This window comes from Aquarana catesbeiana, linkage group LG02 (assembly GCF_042186555.1).
Source record: "Aquarana catesbeiana isolate 2022-GZ linkage group LG02, ASM4218655v1, whole genome shotgun sequence".
Taxonomy (NCBI): Eukaryota; Metazoa; Chordata; class Amphibia; order Anura; family Ranidae; genus Aquarana; species Aquarana catesbeiana.
The window spans coordinates 518149640-518166539 of record NC_133325.1 but is presented as its reverse complement, the minus strand read 5'-3'; the positions used below and the strand labels follow the sequence as shown (position 1 = coordinate 518166539).

General features: G+C 40.9%; 1 protein-coding gene across 4 annotated transcripts in view; it reads right to left on the bottom strand.

Moving 5' to 3' along the window:
* The window catches only part of ELK4 (ETS transcription factor ELK4), a 119024-nt gene that overhangs the window by 47491 nt on the left and 54633 nt on the right, over window positions 1-16900 (bottom strand). For 2 of the 4 annotated variants that reach the window (XM_073615795.1, XM_073615796.1), the window contains exon 3: window positions 4184-4399. In XM_073615795.1, coding sequence (XP_073471896.1) covers window positions 4184-4390 — 207 coding nt within the window. In that variant the 5' untranslated portion in view covers window positions 4391-4399. Of the gene's footprint in view, window positions 1-4183; window positions 4400-5304; window positions 5822-16900 lie in introns of those variants that run through there. The other 2 variants (XM_073615797.1, XM_073615794.1) reach the window with 2 other exon arrangements.

The window sequence follows — 16900 nt, the reverse complement described above, 5'->3', positions numbered from 1 at the left end:
TCTGATTGCCTCTTGGGGGATCAGGAAGGAATTTTTTCCCCTGCTGTAGCAAATTGGAGCATGCTCTGCTGGGGTTTTTTGTCTTCCTCTGGATCAACTGAGGGTATAAAATTGGGTATATTGGGTTGTACGATATTTTTATTTTATTTATTTATTTATTGGTTGGTTTTAAGGTTGAACTGGATGGACTTTTTTCAACCTGACTATGTAACTATGTAAACTATGTAATACCCCCTTTCCTCTCTCTTATTACAACCTCATCAGTTTCACAGCTTACCCATAGAAACATTAATCACTTTAACCCTTTGCGTCTCTATTCTGATCTATTCTGCTACCGACCACCTCAATGACAAAATCTCACCCCTGTCCTCCCCACTTCTGTCTACAAAAGTTCACTCTCATCCTCCATGGCTGTATTTTTCTCCTCTAACTACACTAATCAGTCCCCGACTGTTACAACCTTGGCAAAATCAAGGACACCACAAATCTCAAGAGAAGTAGCCGGGCTCTTATGCAACTGTGGCGTAAAAAAATAAATCCTTGCAGGACTTCACCCTATACAAAATATGCCCTCCTAAAATACAAGTATTGCCTCCATGATGCCAAGAGATGGCCAAATCACTTCATAAAGCAAGAGATGAATGCAATTTGTGAGGACATCTCCACTGTACAGATATAGTTCCACAATTAACATACCCCTTTTACAGAACATTCAAAACTTTCCTTTTTGACCTAGCTATTACAGAAGAGGCTACCAAACTTCTCTCAGGTGCCCTTATAAGCACCTATTTGCTGGACCCCGTTCCTCACAACTACTACTCTATTGTATGTCACTCACATCTTCAATCTCTGCCTCTCCACTGGCACCTTCCTCTCCCCTGTAAAGCATACACAGATCATCTCCATACTCAAAAACCATCACTGGTCCCCAAACAGTGTGAACAACGTTAAGACCTATAGTCTTGCTCCCTTTTACCTCTACACTTATATAATTCTTAGTCTACAACCGTTTGAGCTCCTACCTCACTGACTTTGCTTGCAGCACTCCACAGAAACTGCCCTACTAAAGCGCATGAACGATTTACTAATTGCTAAAACAAATGGCCACTTCTCCATACTCTTACTACTAGACCTTTATGCAGCCTTTGATATGGTTGACCACCTGCTTTTCCTCAAAAATAAAAAACTCTACTCCCCTGGTCTTCAAAGCTCTGCTTTTTCCTGGTTCTCCTATCACAGCGTTCCTTCAGTACTACTTACAACTCTGTGTTCTCCTCTCTGTTTCTTCTTTCTGTAGGGGTCCCCCAAGGCTCTGGCCTTGGGCCCCTTCTCTTTTCTAACTACACCTTCTCTCTTAGTCACCTAATAACCTCCCATGGCTTTCAATACCCTGTCAGAACAAGGATCTGCCTGGTTTACAAAGGCAGATCCCCATTCTGCCTCTTTCCCACTATCACAAGTGCATGTGGACATAGAGTCCACTGGGCCCGCAGGCCAGCTCCCACGGCACGCAAAAGCTAGTGCACAGACCGACTTACTGGTACATAGATTCGCGCAGGGGAGCCAACTTGCTGCAGTCTCTGTGGCGGCTGGTAAGGAACTACTTAAGTGGTTAAACTGACCTCATTTACAGACCGAAGTTCATTCCTTTGATCTAAGAATGAAATGTTACTTCGTTTATAGTCCTCTCCGATGTTGAGATAAACTTGGCAGGCTGCCTGGATTTTTTTTTCTTTTTTCTCAGCTGTCAGAAGCGAGCAGAGAACTCTGCACTTGTTACATAGAATTGGGGAAATGCTGTTTAAAGAATGGGAGGGGGTAGAATCGATTCTTTTCGATTAATCGTGTAGCTCTATATGGACCAATTCCTCAAAATCAATCTTTATAAAACCAACCTCATAATATATACCCTCCCCACTGATTTTTCCATCAGGGTTACTACTACAACTATCATTTTCTTCCCTCATCAGGGTGCTTTGTGTAATCCTAGACTCTGACCTGTCCTTTCAGCCCCAAATCCAATCACTGTCAAAAGCTTGTAGACTTCACCTCCATAACATCTCTAAAATACGCCTATTTTTAACCAATGAAATTACAAAGCTACTCATTCACTCTCCTGTTATTGCCTCCAGGACTTCTCCAGAGTGTCTTCCATCCTCTACCTCATTCTGTCTGGCTGTCTCCTACTCTGTCCACCTTTAGGTGATCCCCAAATTTCTTCAGGGAAGCCTATTGCGACCATACCCAACAAATGAACTTTTAATGCTTCCAACAGCTCAACCCTCCCAGTTAATTAATAACTTTTGTACCACATGCCCAAAACCTATAAGATTCTAAGCTCTTATCAGCAGGGCCCTCCAGACTTTCTTGTATGGGTTTTTAACTGTTCTATCCTCCTTTATATTGTAAAGTGCTGCACAAACTGTTGGCATCATAAATACTGTATATTAACCACTTCCCATCCCGTGCATAGTAATATGACAGTCGCAAGGTGGCTCTGCCATCCCGGGTGGCCATCATATGATGTCCTTGGCTTCTCTATTGTCTCTAGTGGCACGCGACGCCGCGTCACTCGGGAGCCGATGCGTGTGCCCAGCGGTCACGATGTCCGCCGGGCACCCGCGATTGCTTGTCACAGAGCAGGGACATGTCAGGGGGGAGGAGACACCGATCGGTCACCTCCCCCAGTTAGTCCCCTCCCCCCACAGTTAGAATCACTCCCTAGGTAACACATTTAACCCCTTGATCGCCCCATAGTGTTAACCCCTTCCCTGCCAGTGACATTTATACAGTAATCAGTGCATATTTATAGCACGGATCGCTGTATAATTGTCAATGGTCCCAAAATAGTATCAAAAGTGTCTGATCTGTCCGCCGCAATATCAGTCCTGACAAAAAACACAGATCGCTGCCATTACTAGTAAAAAAAAAAAAAAAAAAATATATAATAATAATAATAATGCCATAAATCTATCCCCTATTTTGTAGGCGCTATAACTTTTGCGCAAACCAATCAATATACGCTTATTGCGATTTTTTTTACCAAAAATATGTAGAAGAATATTTATTGGCCTAAACTGAGGAAGAAATTAGTTTTTGTTTTATTTAAATTGGGATATTTATTATAGCAAAAAGTAAAAAATATTGTGTTTTTTTTCAAAATTGTCAGTCTTTTTTTGTTTATAGCGCAAAAAATACCACCAAAAGAAAGCTCCATTTGTGGGGGAAAAAATGATCAAAATTTCATATGGGTACAGTGTTGCATGACCGCGCAATTGTCATTCAAAATGTTACAGCACTGAAAGCTGAAAATTGGCCTGGGCAGGAAGGGGGTGAAAATGTCCTGTATTGAAGAGGTGAATAACCTCTTAAGTTTTTTTTTTTTTTTTATATCATTTCTGTATCCCTGTTGAAGAATGGATTTGGGTGTCACTCTTTGCCTCTCAATGATCACATGACAAAAGGTTTGAGAAATTTTCCCCAAAAAGAACTCAAAACATCAAGAAGGTTGAATTTGCAGTGAAAAAGGTCAACATTATCTAATTGTTCTGAGTAGGCTTGAAAAATATTTGTAATTTGGGGTCAGAATGTAAGAAAACTTTCAATATTTTCCCATTTGCAGATGCATGGATCAAAGAATGCCAAGGTCAACATCATGCATGCATTGCATTAATTAATTCTACATAGCATAGGTAATGCAAGAGTTTATTTAGATACTTTGAAAAGTTAAAGGCTAAGATCCTAATGTATTAGACAATTGATCTGGTAGGATGTGGGAAGTTTTCTCATGTCGTGGTAAATGTATGCAGTGCTAAGAACATTTTTTACCCTAGGTTTTTCTTGATGGCCATTTTTGTGGCTCTATCCAACTACAAGTTTTCTTTACATAGCAATTAGCTTACTTATAGAGACCATATCTGCTTAGATTTATTTTCAACATATTCGATGAACAGGGGTGCCCACACAGAGACAGATACCATAGACTCTCCAGGGCACAAGCAGCTACACCACTGATCAATGTCCACTATAGAGACAAATGGCCATGGTTTAAAGACCTGGACCTAACAGTTTTCTAAATATAAACTAAAGTTTGACAGGCAGCACAAACTATAAGGCCTTGCAAATATAGTATTCATAAAATTGTAAAGCATAACCCTTTAGGATTACAAGATATGCCTTTTACCTTTACATAGTAGTAGCGGAGTGCCCTGCTCAGTTTGTCATAATTCATACTTGGCTTGTTCTTGCGCACACCCCACAGCCGGGCCACTTCCTCGGCTTGCAGAAGTTTAAACTCCCCATCATTTGACGTCCAACAAATAAGCTTGTTGTGGTGAGGTTCCTGAAGAAGCTGAAGTAGAAACTGCCAGAGAGTAATCGCGCTATCCATTATTAAGCTCTAAAAAGGGGAGAAAAAAATTGAGTGGAAGGTTTGCATCTACACAAAGCAGACATAATTCAATTGAACCAATTTTCGTCACCTACCTACTAAAAGCTACTTCAAAATGGTAAAACTGATAATTATAAAACATGTAAATTAAGCAGTACACTTGTTTTTGTTTATCATACAAATAAATCATTCATTTTCAAAAATAAAAAAGGATCAAAATGCAGTAATTTAACCAACCACAAAACATTCTTCTCTTAATGGATTCTGTAAGCTTCCAAAATCTGACCAACTATGAGTAACTGCTACTTTCACATTGCAGCTCTTTTCAATTACTTTCTGAATAAATTTGCCACATAGAATAAAAATAAAGGTAAGTAGATTAGAATTCCTAGCTTTCTCTGCATGCTTGCTCTAGGTCAGAGAGTCAAAGTTGTTTATTCAGAGATAGCCAACCAACTAACATTTCAATAAGAGATCAGCAACGGCAGTTTCCTTGTTTTTCAGCAGAGGTTTCTTTTAAATAAACCACCATATCCCGCAAACCAGCTGAAACAGCAGATTATGATGACAATAAGTGTCTGACCTGCTGCTGAAATAGAAGACAGCAGACAGTATAAGGATGATTGAGACATCAAATCTGCAGCCTCCCATAGCAATTCTCATTATTTCACATTAAAGCTGGATACCAGGTTAACAAAGTAATACCACAATTTAATCTCTCTCAGTGCTGTTAATTTTTTTTCTACTGGCAATGTGCCTCCCTCCTTGTACCATCATATCCCTCTCCGGGGAATGTCAAATTACTCTGCTGACCCAGCTCCTCTAGCCTTCTCTTCCTCTCCTTACATAACTTTTATGTAGCTGCTGGGGGATGAGTGAAAAGGAATACTATAAAAATATGTCACTTGACTGACCATTCCAAATCTGCTGAGGCTTCTGACATCACATCAAAGATGGGGGCCCCAGCAGTAGTCATGGGTCTTTTGGATATCTACACAAAGTAAGCGTTTAAAATAGTAAATAACTTGCAGAAAATACATCAAATGCACATTTAATCTTATAGGAAGATACGTCTCAAAATAAAAAGCAAGCAGCTTGAATAGTAAGCATCATTTAACAAGATGGAGGGTTGCATATTAATGTACTGAGGAAGCTATAATGCATAAGGAATAGTTTTGCATATGTCAATAAAGGTAGACTAACCCCTTAAGGCAGGGGATAAGTCATCAGGTGATATGATGCTGGTAACAGTCAACTTTATAATAACCTGGAGCCCTGGGCAGGGAGCTGTGATAATTATGTCAGCCTCCCAGCACAAAATGCCCCATTCTGAGCACTGGTTTCTCTCTGTATGCCAACTCAGAATTACGTATACGCAAAAGCGTATATTGATTGATTGGTTTGCGCAAAAGTTATACCGTCTACAAAATAGGGGATAGATTTATTGCATTTTTATTATTATGTTTTTACTACTAATGGCGGTGATCTGCGATTTTTAGCGGCACTGTGACATTGCAGCGGACAGATCGGCACTGTGACATTGCAGCGGACAGACACTGTTGACACATTTTTGGGACCATTGACAATAATACAGCAATCAGTGCTATAAAAAGGCACCGATTACTGTGTAAATGTCACTGGCTGAGAGGGGTTAACACTAGGGGGGCGATCAAGGGGTTAAATGTGTTCCCTTATGTGTGTTTCTAACTGAGGGAGAATGGTACTGACTAGAGGAGGAGACATATCGCTGTTCCTAATTACTAGGAACAGACAATCGGTCTCTCCTGTCAGAACGGGGAAATCCCCGTTCTGGCTCTCGTGCCCACAATAGAGGGTGGCCGGAGGACATCGCGGCCACCGGCCACGCGCATCTGCTTCCCCACCGTGCAGCGGGCGTGCCTGCTATGGCTCTTAAAGGAGTCGACGTACGGTTACGGCAATTCACGGGAACGAGCCGTCCTGTAGCCGTATAATGATGGCGGGTGATTGGCAAGTGGTTAAACAGAGTTTGATTCAACACAGTTTTATTAATGATTTTTTAGGTAATTTTCTTCTCTTCTTTCATTACCAACATGATAATTGCACATATCCACCTTTGGCACGTGTGGTCACTGTGTACTATTTTTTTTATAGCATATACCATTTGATTATATGCTGTTGGACATTTACTTATTCCACTTGTTCTTTTGATACATTGGTCACTTGACAGCACAACATTATCAACTCTATCATTCAAAGTAATAGGAATTACCGGAGTCTGGCAAATTCATCAGAAAGCTATGCAAAACTGTTGCAAGGGCTTTGCTGGATTGCAAAAATCTGTTGCAACTGCTTTATTGAATACCCACATAGTTAGTCAGGGTGGAAAAAAAAAAAAAACAAAACAAAAAAAAAAAAAAAAACCTATCTACTCCCCAAAACGCACACAAATACACACACGCGAGGAAGGCCAAAAACAAATAAAGCACGATCCAAATTACGGGGGGAGGGGAAAAATCCTTCCTGATCCCCCAGAAAATCAGATATTCCTTAGATCCCTGGTGTTAATACATATAAATGTTAGAATTCATTTATATTTTGTGCATTAAGAAAATGCATTCAGCTTTTTTTTTTTTGGATATTTGGACACAGGCACAATTTTAGTTTTTTTCAGGTATTTACCAAAACATATTGAAGCTACAGTTATATAACATGGATATGATCTGCAAGTGCACACTCTCAGGTTTAATATGAGGGTATGTACATCCAAATCGGAGGAAGGGTTTAGGAACTACAGCTCTTAAGAATAGCCACCCCCCTTTTTCAAGGGACCAAAAGCAAATTGGGCAATTTAATCAAAAGCTGTTTCATGGCCAGGTGTGGGCTACTACTTTACAATTAAGCAGCTAAAAAGGTCTGGAGTTGATTCTTAAGCCTTGTACACACGGTTCGATTGTTGGCAGGAGATTGTCTGTTGACAGACTGTTGTCCTAAAATCTTACCGTTAGTACGCTCCTTTTGACAATTGTTGTCCAACAAATGTTGGATGACAGGCTAGTAAATTTTTGGCGGACAACGGTTTGACGTCAGATTTTCGTATGGTCAGTACACAAATCCATTACACAAAAGTCAAAAGCACAAATATGCAATTAATGCTCACTAAACACGAAATTAGCAGAAGGGGCCCAAAGGGTGGCGCTCAAGAGCTGAAATTACTCGTAGTAAGTCACTACGTTGTGTTTGTGGCACGACAATTGTGTAACGTTAGTATGCAAAACTAGATCCTGGCACACGCCCTTTTGCAAAAATCAGATGCTCGGTTGGCCAACAATGGTACCGTGTTTACGAGGCTTTAGAACCCATACACACACTATTAGATTTTCTGCAGCTTTTTGTCTTACGATTTACCAAAACCATGTAGTGCAAGGGTCTGTCTGATTGCATACAAATCGAAACTCTTAAGGTTTGACCTCATATTATATGGTTTTGGTAAATCTGAAGACAAAAATCTGCAGAAAATCTAATAGTGTGTATGGGGCTTAAGTGTGGTATTTGCATTTGGAATCTACTGCTGTGAACCTATATCATGCGCTCAAAAGGAGCTGTCCATGCAAGTGAAACAGGTCATTGTAAGGCTTCAAAAACAAAATCCATCAGAGAGATAGCAGTAACATTAGGAGTGGCCAAATCAACAGTCTGGTACATTTTGAGAAGAGAAGAATGCACTGGTGAGCTCAGCAACATAAAAAGGCCTGGACGTCCACGGAAGAGAACAGTGGTGGAAGATCGAAGGATCCTCTCTATGGTAAAGAAAAACCGATTCACAACATCCAGACAAGTGAAGGACACTCTCCAGGAGGTGGACATATCATTGTCAAAGTCTACAATCAAAGAAAATCCTGAGAGCAAATACAGTGGGTTCACCACAAGGTGCAAACCATTCATAAGCCTGAAGAAAAGCCAGATTAGAGACTTTGCCAAAACACAGCTAAAAAAGCCAGACTCGTTCTGGAAAAGCATTCTTTGGACATTTGAAGCTAAGATTAATCTGTACCAGAATGACAGGAAGAAAAAAAAAAAAAAAAAAAAAAAAAGTGTGGAGAAGGCATGGAACAGCTCATGATCATGAACAGCACACGTCATCTGTAAAACATACAGGTGGGGTTCTTGCGAGCCACAAGTGGACCAATGCCTCTAAGGAGTAAAACAACTATATTTAAAGCAGCAAACACTTCACCACGTTTCATTCCGTGTATTTGAATATAAATAAAATCAATTGTACTCTCGCTAAAAATGTGAATTGAAAAAAAATATGAATATATATATATAAACTGAGTATAAAATATAAACTAATTGTGCAAAAATGTTAAACCATAATTAGTATGCTAATAAAAACTTACATGTAAAAATATATATATATATATATATATATATATGTAAAAATATATATATATATATATATATATATGTAAAAATATATATATATATATATATATATATATATATATATATATATATGTAAAAATATATATATATATATATATATATATATGTAAAAAAAAATATATATATATATAAAAATATATATATATATATGTAAAAAAAAAATATATATATATATATATATATATATATATATATATATATATATATATATATATATATATATATATATATATATATATATATATATATATATATATATATATATATATATATAAATCCTTATATATAAAATTCACAAAGTGCATCCACATAAATGTGCAATCCTTATATAAAATGCTGAAAGTGCATCATGCATGAATATAGACCTAATTAATAAGTGCAAATCCTGTGACAATCAAGTGTCCAAACAAAATACGATCAGTAGATTTAAACTGAAACAAAGAAGTGCAAGAAAACAGTGTCCATGAATGAAGTGTTCATCAAGCTTCTCCTGAAAAGTGTCCAAATCACAACAAGCTGGATGTGCTCTCCCGTGATCCCCCACTTGTGCTTGCGCTCACCTCTATTCGTGTGACACGGTAGTTAAACAGTGTCAAAACACGCATTGGGGCCACTCCTGGGCTCACTCAGGATGCAATGGATGTATGTCCAATCCTCTAAGGTAAAACATCATTCATAAAAGAGAAAAAGAAAGCTCCATGGTGTAATATAGTAAGGGATTTATTTAAAGTAAAAGAAGTTCCTCCAGGAGGGTACTCACAGTATGCAGGTGCTGCAGTGCACCAAACTATACAGGTGTATTTCGTTTAGCAGCGGCTCGTATGGCGTGCGGTGTATATTCCTCTCCTTCCCTGCTGACAGCTCCGTCCTACCCCTCCCCGACGTGTATTCGGCACAGGGATCACGTGCCTTCCTCTGGGGGATACCCCCCAGAGGAAGGCACGTGATCCCTGTGCCGAATACACGTCGGGGAGGGGTACCCCCCAGAGGAAGGCACGTGATCCCTGTGCCGAATACACGTCGGGGAGGGGTAGGACGGAGCTGTCAGCAGGGAAGGAGAGGAATATACACCACACCGCACGCCATACGAGCCGCTGCTAAACGAAATACACCTGTATAGTTTGGTGCACTGTAGCACCTGCATACTGTGAGTACCCTCCTGGAGGAACTTCTTTTACTTTAAATAAATCCCTTACTATATTACACCATGGAGCTTTCTTTTTCTCTTTTATGAATGATGTCTTACCTGTAAGGATTGGACATACATCATTGCATCCTGAGTGAGCCCAGGAGTAACCCCAATGCGTGTTTTGACACGGTTTAACTACCGTGTCACACGAATAGAGGTGAGCGCAAGCACAAGTGGGGGATCACGGGAGAGCACATCCAGCTTGTTGTGATTTGGACACTTTTCAGGAGAAGCTTGATGAACACTTCATTCATGGACACCGTTTTCTTGCACTTCTTTGTTTCAGTTTGAATCTACTGATCGTATTTTGTTTGGACACTTGATTGTCACAGGATTTGCACTTATTAATTAGGTCTATATTCATGCATGATGCACTTTCAGCATTTTATATAAGGATTGCACTTTTATGTGGATGCACTTTGTGAATTTTATATATAAGGATTGCACACATATATATATATATATATATATATATATATATATATATATATATATATATATATATATATATATATATATATATATATATATATATTTTTTTTTTTTTTACATGTAAGTTTTTATTAGCATACTAATTATGGTTTAACATTTTTGCACAATTAGTTTATATTTTATACTCAGTTTATATATATTCATATTTTTTTCAATTCACATTTTTAGCGCGAGCACAATTGATTTTATTTACATCTGTAAAACATGGCAGAGGCAGTGTGATGGCATGGTATGCATGGCTTCCAGTGGCACTGGGTCATTGGTGTTTATAGTTGATGTGACAGAAGCAGCCGGATGAATTCTGCTGTGTTTAGAGATATAGAGATATAGAGATATACGGTCAGCCCAGATTCAGCCAAATGCAGGCAAGTTGATTGGACAGCGCATCACACTACAGATGGACAATGATCCAAAACACACTGCAAAAGCAACCCAGGAGCTTTTAAAGGAAAAGAAGTGGAATATTCTGCAATGACTGAGTCAATCACCTGATCTCAACCCAATTGAGCATGCATTTCACTTGCTGAAGGCAAAACTAAAGGCAGAAAGACTCACAAAGAACAACTGAAGACAGCTGCAGTTATAGCCTGGAAAAGCATCAGAAAGGAGGAAACAGTCTTTGGTAATGTCCATGGGTTCCAGACTTCAAGCAGTCATTGCCAGTAAAGGTTTCTTAAAGAAATTCTTTAAGTATATAAATAGTAAAAAAGGGAGGCCGGATCAGATTGGTCCCATAAAGAATGATGAAGGGAATCTGGTTACTAAGGATGGAGAGATGGAAATGGTATTGATTCTTCTTTAATCTTCTTTAGTCTTTACGAGAGAAACAGGGGGCTTCAGTAACCAAAACTGCAATATTTATTTTCAAGACACCTCACAGGCAGCACCCTCATGGCTAACAGAGGATAGAAATTAGAAATAGACTTGAAAAACGTAACAAGTAATTGTCAGACCATTGTTCCAATTTTTTTTTTTTTTTTACGAACAGTCTACTAACTGGAATGGTACTAGCAGATTGAAGAAAAGCCAATGTAGCTCCAATATTTAAAAAAGGGCCAAGATACAGACCAGTTAGCCTAACATCAATAGTATGCAAGCTCTTGGAGGGGATAAGGGACTATATACATGATTTTAGTAATGAAAACGGTATCATTAGCAGTAATCAGCATGGATTCATGAAGAATTGTTCTTGCCAAACCAACCTTTTAACATTCTATGAGGAGGTGAGCTGCCATCTAGATAAAAGGAAGGCCTGTAGACGTGGTGTATCTGGATTTTGCAAAGGCATTTCATACAGTTCCCCATAAACGTTTACTGTACAAACTAAGGTCTGTCGGCATGGACCATAGGGCGAGTAACATGGATTGAAAACTGACTACAGGGGCAAGTTCAGAGGGTAGTGATAAATGGGGAGTACTCGGAATGGTCTAGTGTGGAAAGTGGGGCCCCCCAGGGTTCTCTCCTGGGACCAATCCTATTTAAATGTATTCATAGACGACCTGGGAGGATGGGATAAACAGCTCAATCTCAGTATTTGCAGATGACACTAAGCTAAGCAGGACAATAATTTCTCCACAGGATGTGGAAACCTTGCAAGATCTGAACAAATTAATGTGGTGGGCAACTACATGGTAAATGAGGTTTAATGTAGAAAAATGTAAAATAATGCATTTGGGTGGCAAAAATATGAATGCAATCTACTAACTAGGGGGAGAACCTCTGGGGGGAATCTAGAATGGAAAAGGACCTGGAGGCCCTGGTGGATGGCTCAGAAATGGCAAGCAATTCCAAGCTGCTGCAAGAAACTTGTACTAGGTTTATTACTGAACCAGCTACAGTATCCTTTACCGCTCTGTTTTAGGATTACACCAGCTTAAACTCTGTCTCCATTATGCCACTAGGAAAGGACCACCATGCTGCCTGTTTGGGCCATCTGTTCTAGCTTTTTGTTAGTTGTCAATTGCTCTATCTGGCCGCCTGTCATGTCTAACGGTGGGGCCTGTGTGTATTTGCTATGCACGCATTTTCTTTTGTCTTCTACCATTTGGTTTGCTTTGGAGTTGATGGTTCAGCTAATGGCGTCTGTGTACAGCACCAGTTCCTGACATCCTTGCATGTTTACCCGTTCAAGCTTGTGCCCCTGGCTCCAGCCAGGTGTTTATTGTGCCTTATCTTTCTCTGCAGGACCTCTGGAAACACCTTATGTACTCTCCTTTACGACATCATTTTACATTTTTCTTTTTCTATTGAACTATACCATGTCCTGGAGATAATATTGGGCCCTTGTTCCTGGGTGTACGCCCCTCACTAAATTTACTGTTCTGTTGGGAGGGGGGTCCTATGCTTGATCCAGGGCTCTGGATTCGGCAGGGGGGGGGGAGCATGACTTTACTGCTCCGGGTTGTGTTGGTTTTAATGGGTTTTTTTGTTTGTTTTCTAGTCTCACTACATGCTCTTTGTAGAACTTTGCTCTTCATGCCTCAGATGACATTATCGATATACAGTGGTGTTATATATAAAGTTTACTGCAGGTTTCTGGGATGGGGACTGCCTCCCACCCAAGTATTTAGCAATTCCAAAACTCAAACCCTTCCTCTTTTCTTATATACTGCTTCTCTTAACAAACGACTAAGGTTAATGTAATCTCATGGAATGTCCGTGGCTTAAATTCTGCTGTAAAATGGTCCTTGGTTTTCACTTTTCTACGAAGGTTCTCCCCCCAAATATGGGGGGAGACTCACTTGTTGGGGTCTTGCATACTTGGTTTAAAAAAAAAAAAGCTTGGGTCGGTGCTTACTACCATGCGACCTACTCAAATTATGCTAGGGGAGACAGTGTCATCCACAGATCCCTGCAGTTTCAGCTCACGGAGGTAAGAACCGATCCTGAGGGGTGCTATGTACTGATGCATGCACTTGGTACGAGTATTCTGTTTATAATTGTTGGTATATATCTGCCCCCCGCACATGACGTGGCCTTGCTTTCCTCTGTTATGCATATGGTCACCTCATATGGGCTCTCTAATGTGTTGCTTGCAGGTGACTTTAAATTTGGTTTCACCCCCGGACCTGGATAGACTTCACTCCCCCTCTGTGGGGTCTTCTGGCCTTTCTCAATGGGGGAGTGAGTTTGCACTGACGGATGTATGGCAACATTTTCACCCTTCTGACAAAGAATATACATGTCACTCAGCCACCTACAAAAAGTTCTCGTGCATTGATGTGGCATATGCATCATCGGAGGTCCTGAGGTAGGTGGTGTCCACGGATAACCTCTCCAGGGGAATCTCAGATCCTGCTCCGCTTCTTATTACTCTCCAACTGTCCGCGCCTGTCGGTGCAGGGATGTGGAGGCTGTCCAGGTCTTGGATTATGGACCCGAAGATACAGGAAGAACTACCAGAGGCACTGTGCAACTACTGGCTTTTTAATGATTCGGCTAATCCCTTGGTGGTCTGGGATGCTTTTAAAGCATGGCTTAAGGGGAGAATATATCACACGTGTTGCTGCTATTAAAAAAGATTCTGTGCATTCTCTGGAGCAACTTAAAAAGGACCTATGTCAGAGGGAGGCTGCCTATACGGTGGACCCTAGTGGTGCCGCTTATGGGGCCTGGCAGCATGCCCTTACAGCAGGGGTCTCAAACTGACGGCCCTCCAGCTGTTGCAAAACTACAAGTCCCATCATGCCTTTGCCTGTGGGAGTCATGCTTGTAACTGTCAGCCTTGCAATGCCTCATGGGACTTGTAGTTTCGCAACAGCTGGAGGGCCGCCAGTTTGAGACCCCTGCCTTACAGAATTCTCAATTTTTAAAACTGAGCAGACGCAGAAATCATTGCTTTGCACAGCCCAACGGGTATTTGAATATGGTGACAAAAATGGGAGGTTGTTGGCATGGTTAGCGAGGGGGCAGTCTGCGGCTACTCCCATAGGAAGGGTTAGGAATGCTGAGGGAGAGTTGATAATGACACCCGACTATTAATCTTAGTTTTCTCCAATTTTATAAGACCATTTATTCCTCTAAAGTGGCCTACGAGATCCCTACCCTGGATGAATTTTTAGACCACATTGACTTTCCTGTTCTGGAGGATAAAGATAGGGACAGGTTAGACAAAGATATGCTGAAGGAAGTTCAGACTGCTCTTAGCCACATCCAATCAGGTAAGGCCCCCAGGCCAGATGGTATCCCCATCAAATTTTTTTCCTGTTACCAAAAACGCTTAGCGCCCAGACTAACATCTCTACTCAATAAATTCTCCTCCTTTAGATACCCTACCTAAATCCATATCAGAAGCCCATATTGTGTTGGTGCCCAAGCCTGGTAAGGATCCTGAAGATAAGCCTGTAAGAGGCACAATCTCTCTCTCTCACTCAATGCGGATGCTAAGTTGCTGGCAAAGATTTTGGCCCTCTGCCTCACTATGGTGATTGAGCAACTTATACAGGTAGATCAGACTGCTTTCATGCCAGGGAAGGGCACCGACATAAATATGTCGCCTTTTTCTCAATCTCTCGGCTTCTCATGACAATGCTGGTACAAGGGTGGTGGCCTTGTAAGATGCGGAAAAGGCCTTCTATTCGGTTGAGTGACCAATTCTCTGGAGTGTACTCCGTAGGTTACGGCTTTGGTCCTAGGTTTCTCCAGTGGTTGGGAATGTTGTATAAAACCCCTAGGGCCCGAGTCTGCACTAATGATTGGATCTCAGCGCTATTCCCCCTGGCCAGAGGCACTCGGCAGGGATGCCCTCTTTCACCGAGCCTATTTGCTCTGGCACTGGAGCCGTTGGCCATTCTTGTGCGGAGCTCCCAGCTTGTTGAGGTTGGCAGATAGTCCCTTTGGAGAAGATTTTGCTTTATGCGGATGATACGCTGCTCTACCTCAGAGATGCGAACTCCTCCTTGCAGGTCGCTATGGCAATCTTTGACGAGTTTGGGCGGTTTCTCCGGTGTCAAGATCAATTGGAGTAAATCAGTTTAATCTCCATTGGATTTAGCTGCCGGGCTCAGCTTCGCCTACTCCTCTAGTATGGGCTGAGGAATTTAAGTATCTGGGTATCAAGATGCCCATGGATTTGAATAGGTTCTACAACCTGAATATTCCTATAGTACGATTACAACTGAAAGACAGATGTACCTCCTGGAGTAACTTATCCCTAAATGTCTTGGGTCGCATTAATATACTAAAAATTATTTTCCTCCCTAAATTTCTATGTGTTTCGTAATAGGTACATATGGTTAAAAAAAAAAAAAATCCTTCTTTAGGGAGGTGGAGTTGTGAGAGTTCCTTCTTATGGGCACGGCTGCTCCACGACAGGCGAGGTCCACCGGTTAGTTTTGGTGGATTGGCCCTTCCTGATTATCATCAAGTTTACTTCTGGTCAGCTGTACTCGTTACCGTCTGCTGATGGTTTGTGGGTTCTAGAATGAATGCAGCGGTCTGTCTGGAGGCGGCATTACTGGGATTACTTACAGAATTAGGTAATCTGGTGTACAGAGAGTCAAAGGCCTACCCATCCCTTCCACTTCCTACCAGAGTGACATTCTCAGTGTGCAGTCACCTAAGGCTATGGATAGACTTTGGCAGCAATAGTATGCAGATATTCCGGCACTAGATAGGAGTGTACTTCACGGCACAGAAGCTATCCACAGAGTTCCTCTGCCTGTACTAGATGTCATACAGATGAGGGTACTTATGTTCATGTGTGTCGGACATGCCCACGGGTAGCACAGTTTTGGACAGCGGTTCTTGATTCTATCAACTCCCATCTACAGCCGTCTCTCCCCTGTACACCCGAATTAGCACGGCTGGGTATTCACGATTATGAGCAAAGACCTAGATATACTAAGCTGTTGATTTCCTATTTACTGTATTATGTAAAAAAGGAAATGCTCTTTAAGTGCGCATCCCCCTCCATTCCTTCGCTATCCTCCTGGGAATCAATCGTCAATGGGGTTTTACCAATGTACAAATTGACGTATATCAGTATGAACTGTCCCCAGAAATATGAAAAAAAAATATGGTAGCCATGGGTGGATAGTTACGCGACCTTGTCCCTAAGGGACGATTTTACTCTTAATTCCCGTATGGGATAGTGATGGCTAACTAGGAGTTCCTTTTGGTTTTTGGGAAATGTACTGACATGTTTTGATTGTTGGGATGACTCCTTTACCTTGATAACTGTAATCTTGTATAACTGCTGTTTATGTTTTTATTCACCTTTTTAAAAATTTAGAGCAATTGTGTTTTTTTTTTTTATTTCACAAAGGGGGGGGGAGCGGAAATTACACTCTGCAGAGCTCAGTGAGGAAAGCTCATGCCAACAGCAGAGGAATGAACCAGCAGACAGAAATGACACTTAGCAATCTTAATTGAGAAGTAGACACTATAGATGGATGTGCTTTCTT